The 5593-nt window shown below is 42.4% G+C and overlaps 1 protein-coding gene across 1 annotated transcript; it reads right to left on the reverse strand.

The window, feature by feature from the left end:
• Positions 1 to 1019: 1019 nt before the first annotated feature.
• On the reverse strand, positions 1020 to 2669 carry LOC116884784 (glycerol kinase-like). The gene has a single exon (XM_032886017.1). It carries the CDS (start codon positions 2667 to 2669, stop codon positions 1020 to 1022), a length of 1650 nt encoding a protein of 549 aa, XP_032741908.1.
• Positions 2670 to 5593: the final 2924 nt, after the last annotated feature.

Here is a 5593-nt window from a genome sequence, read left to right on the forward strand (position 1 = left end):
GAGGCACTCTGCTGATATTTTGAAACATGTAGTCAGGGGGTAGAAAAGGATGGCGGTTTAGATTTTAATACAACACCCTCAGAAATGCAAGTGGTTAGAAAACTGGCATAAATGTGTGGATCTAATAAAATGCTTGAAAATGGGGGCACGCATCCCCAAAAGAGAATCTTCCCTCAGACACATGACTCACAGTAACAGACCATTCAACTGAACATAAACTCATAATAATTGTACAATCAAAAACCATAGTGTCATATCTTCTAGCTAAAATTCGGTCAAATAAAATTTGAAAATCTCTTAAAGACAAGACAGAGAGCACCATTAAGAGAAGGGTATCAGTCCACTCGAAAATGCAAAACCACGGAGGGTGATTTACAAGGCACACTTATGATATTTAACTAAGAGTAAGAAGTAGATATAAGTAAACTAATCTTAATGAAAAAAGAGAAACGCACATCTCAGGAAAGAAGGAGAGGACTTAAAGGTTAAGATTAGGAGCAGAGTAGGTCATAAAAGCTCAATAGAGTATAGGATCATATATGGCCTCAGAGAAAATGCCCTTTGAGGCTCTGCTATAAACAAAACATTAAACATTGTAGCAGAGGAGTAAGACCTGTCCTTAGGCATGCTATGCAGAGGTACAAATCCTGACATACGAGTATCTCAGTCTCATCAAAGATTACAAGGAACAAAATAAAAATAAGAAATGGGCAGGGTGTTAGTACCCTGGAAGGTTTCTGTCCCACATGTGATCAGCCCCAATGAAAATGGTTGATATTTAAAGAGAGAGAGAGAGAGAGAAAGAGAGAGAGAAAGAGAGAGGAAAAAACCAATATTGCTGCTACTTTTTCTTTATTTCACATCTCAGGTATTCTTGGAGATAACATGCAACATAGGGGCACAGAAACAAATTCAGAGTCCATATAGTGGCACCGCACTGAGATAACTGTTGGATTCTTTCATTTGTTAAAGAGCTCTCGACTGGAGAATCCACAAGGAGGCATGATTTATGGGACACCTTATATGTACCTTGCGCCAATTAATAACATCATACTACTCACTATATAAAAACCCAGCGTCAGACTGCTGAAAATACTTGGGTCGTGACCATCAGGAGACTGAGTCAAAACCCAGCCCATTGACTTCATCACAGCTTTCTTCCATGTGGAGTAACGCCCTTCACTTTCCTCGACATTGATCTGGGGTTCGAACTTCTCCATCTGGACACCTGTTAAATCCTTAGGGTCCAGACTCCACACCTTAATTCCTTCTGCTGCCCCTGCAGCCATGGCAGCCCCCAGGGCAGTTGTTTCTGGCATGAAAGGTTTCATCACTGGGATGCACAAAATGTCTGCTTGCAGTTGCATAAGAATTTTGTTTGCGGTCATTCCTCCGTCGACCTGCAAATGTGTCAGCGGGATTCCACAATCACTGTTCATGGCATCTAAAATCTCTCGGGTTTGGAAGCAAACAGCTTCTAATGCAGCAAATGCGATGTGGAATTTATTGGTGAACTGAGTGAGCCCACAGATGATCCCTCTTGCACTGGGGTCCCAATAAGGTGCATATAAGCCTGAAAAGGCTGGTACAAAGTAACAGCCATAGGAAGTGCCTGCTTTTTCAGCAAGTTTTTCAATGTCCGATGACGACTTAATAATTTGAAGATTGTTTTTTAACCAGCTAACAACAGCGCCGGCTATGGCTACAGAACCTTCCAGGGCATAATAGACAGGTTCCTCTCTGCCCATCTTGTAAGCCACCGTGGTCAGAAGGCCGTGGTCAGACTTTACACACTTCTGGCCGGTGTTACATAGTAAGAAACAGCCTGTTCCATATGTGCTTTTAGCTTGTCCATCCTGGAGGCACAGTTGTCCCACCAAAGCAGCAGACTGGTCTCCCAGGCACCCAGATATCGGCACACCTTCCAACACCCCACTTTTCATTAGGCCATAGATCTCAGAAGAACTCCGGATTCTGGGAAGGATGGTCATCGGGATTCCAAAAAACTCGCAGAGCTCTTCATCCCATTGCAAAGAGTGAATGTTGAATAGCATGGTCCTACTCGCATTACTTACATCTGTACAGTGGACACCTCCGTTGATACCTCCCGTCATGCTCCAGATTAGCCAGGAGTCTACCGTCCCAAAAAACGCTCTGCCATCTTCGATAGCCTTTTGCACGTTTTTCACATTCTCAATGAGCCAGTGAAGTTTTACTGCACTGAAGTAAGTGCTGATTGGAAGGCCTGTCTTGGTCTTGACGAAGTTATTGCTTGCTGAAATACTTTTGTTGAGATTCTCCACAGTAGACTGGGTCCTTAGGTCAAGCCACACCACAGCGTTGTAGAGAGGTTCTCCAGTGAACTTGTCCCAGACTATGGTCGTTTCCCGCTGGTTGGTGACACCAATAGCTTTAATGTTGGAAATGTCAATGCTCTGCTGTCGAAGTTTCTCACATGTTTTCTGTATACACTCGTACACAGACTGGAGGATTACCTGTGGGTCTTGCTCTACCCATCCCTCTCTTGGGAACTCCTGTGCTATTTCCACTTGATGATGACAAAGTAATTCAGCTGTTTGAGGATTGAAAACCAAAAAACGTGTTGAGCTGGTACCTTGGTCCACTGCCCCTACCAACGGCCCCAAAACCGCTTTCGGAGCGTCTGCCATGAATCCAGCTCTGGTGGCGGGTTATCGCGTCTGGTTTCCTTGGTGACAACAGTGGGCGGAGGAGGGGCAGGTACGAGACCATAGGTGATTGGCTGAATCTCTGACTTCCTGGCAATTACATCATCACCCATGGTCTCTCCTGCTCTCCAGATATCTTAAACTTTAGTTGTCCAAAAGTTAACCTAAGTCACTCCCTCAACTCTCCTGTGTTCCCTGCTCACTAAACATTTTTAATTTGCTCAGTTGTTCTAACAACATCCTAGCACATTATATTTATTCTTTTAAGACTTACACGCAACCCACCAGTAAATCTAGTAAATTCTCTATCTAAGTGACTATTGCTTGCCCAACTTACTGCCATCATCTTGGTACAAGTTAGCAGCACCTTTCTCTTCAATAACCTACCACAGTGTCCTCCTGGCCAATGACCCTTAAGTCTTCTGTTCTAAAAGTGTTTGGAGTCTGAAGGCACTGAAGGGGTTTGCAACTCATAGGAAGAACCACAATATCAACCAAGCAGGATCCCCACCCCCACCCCCAGAGCTCCCAACCAAAAATTATACATGGAAGAAGCCATGGCTCCAGTGGTTTATGTTGCAGAGGATGACCTTGTAGAGCATCAATGGGAGGAGGTGCCCTTGGTCCTGTGAAGGCTGGATGATCCAGTGTAGGGGAATGCCACGGTGGGGAGGCGGGAGTGGGTGGGTGAACAGCGAGCATCCTCATAGAAGCAGGGGGAGGGAGGATGGGATAAGGTGTTTCCAGAGGAGAAGTTGGGAGAGGGGATAACATTTGAAATGTAAATAAATGAAATATCCAATAAAAAAAAGTCTGTATTCAAACTTAGGATGATTTCAAACTCAGGCAAGATTTCCTGAAAATGAAAATACGTTCATGTAGTTCTTTGTTCAAATACTTCTCATTGTTTCCTGTACATTTACAAGAAAATTCAATGTTTTTATTTTTGATGGTCTGAAGATTTCTAACTGTGAGATTCATAGTCATATCTTATTCCTTTCCTTCTAGACTGGATGTCCTGTCTTTACTCAGACCACTTGTGTTCCTGCCTTAAGACATCAGCAGTTGCTGTTCTGTATCAAAGCACCTTCCCCTACACACATGGACACCTTCACTAGGAATGGTCTCCGCTCTCTTTACATCCTGTGCTCAAATATCTCCAAAGACAGTTGTCTGCCCATCCTGTCTAAATGAAGGTCCCGACGTTCCCACCACACTTACTCTCTAATCTACAAACAGAGTAGGTAACAAATAATGTTGTAGCATGTTTTATATTTACTATGAACATGTTTTGGTTTGTTTCCTGAAGTTTAAGATCATCATTGTTTATTTCTAGAGTACCATGAGGCCTGAAAGAGGTCAATTATTTGGCCTCTTTCCCTGTGACAGAATCAGATGTAGAACCCCTCAATTCAGGCCCAGTTGTATGACTCTCACAGGCAAACACAGAAGAGACTGTTCACAATGCCCCTCTCTTGCAAGAACTAACAATGTTGGAGACAGGGTCTGCTCTGTCAGTCTGGGATCAGAGAAAACACTGTGGAGCAAAGCCATAGTCCATCCCAGCATATGTAGTAAGTAAACTTTGCTAGTTAAGCCATTGAGATTTAGGGACTGCTTATACAGTTATAACTCAATTTGTCCTGACTGGTATAGGTACTTTGCAACAACAGGCAATGGGAGGGTTTGGCAATTCCCAACGATTTGACACATTACACAGGTTGCTAGAACTGGTTTTTCCTCACAGCCTAGCACTTTATGACTTCAACATTTGATGGTTCAAAATTAAAAATAATCAAAGCACCAGGATATTTGTTTTAGCACATCCAGAGAACATTACTGTATTTTTCCATGTTTTCAGAAAACTCATCCTGAGAAAAGTAGCTGAGTATTTTATTGGTTCAAAAGCTGTTTACCATGTGCAGCAGCACACCTGGGCTGGAGAGATGGCTCTATAGTTAGTTAAGGTTACTGGCAGTTCCTGCAGAGGACCCAGGTTCAATTCCCAGAAACCACATAGTATCTCACAATTATCTCTAACTGTAGTTCCAGAGGATACATTGCTCTCTTCTGGCCTCTGTTGCCGTGGTATGTGTGCCACATAGGCATATAGGCAGACAAAACACTCAGGCACATTAATCAAAAATGAATCTCTTTAGAAAGGGAGAAATTCTTTAAAAATATAAAAACAAGAAAACAAATGAGAGACTTGTAAATTATACCAACTCTCCAGACTGATTGAATGTGATGAATCTCTAAGATGAATAATTCACACTAGTATAGATATTTTTAATATATTGAAATTTTTACTGCATTAAAACTTTATTATGGAGTACTGACAAATAAGACACCACTCAATGGAATTAATGATACTCAAAGTCGATGCATCTCAATGAACTTCTGTATAGTTAGAACAGCCAATATGAAGTTCAAATTAAAAATAATCAAAGCACCAGCATATTTGTTTTAGTAAAACCAGAGACCATTATCCTACATTTTAATGTTTTCAGAATGAAGCATTCTGAGAAAAGTAACTGAATATCTTCTAGATTCAAAAACTGTTTGTGGAGTATAGCATATCTGGGTTGAGGAGATGAAGTTTCACAACTTCATGTTGGGTTTTACACTCACACTGCTGTCTTAGTCAGGGTTTCTATTGCTGTACAAAACATCGTGACAAAGAAGCAAGTTGGGGAGGAAAGGGTTTATTCAGCTTATACTTCCACATTGCTGTTCATCACCAAAGGAAGTCAGGACAGGAGCTCACCACAGGGCAGGAACTTAGAGGCAAGAGCTGATGTAGAGGCCATGTAGGGATGCTACTCACTGGCTTGCTTCCCCTGGCTTGCTCAGCTTGCTTTCTTATAGAACCCAAGACTGCCAGCCCAGGGATGGCACCACACACA

This window comes from Rattus rattus, chromosome 15 (genome assembly GCF_011064425.1).
Source record: "Rattus rattus isolate New Zealand chromosome 15, Rrattus_CSIRO_v1, whole genome shotgun sequence".
Lineage (NCBI taxonomy): Eukaryota > Metazoa > Chordata > Mammalia > Rodentia > Muridae > Rattus > Rattus rattus.

What these genes read in the sequence shown, in the direction of transcription:
- LOC116884784 (XM_032886017.1), bottom strand. Translation starts at nt 2,669, where the DNA reads ATGGCAGACGCTCCGAAAGCGGTTTTGGGGCCGTTGGTAGGGGCAGTG.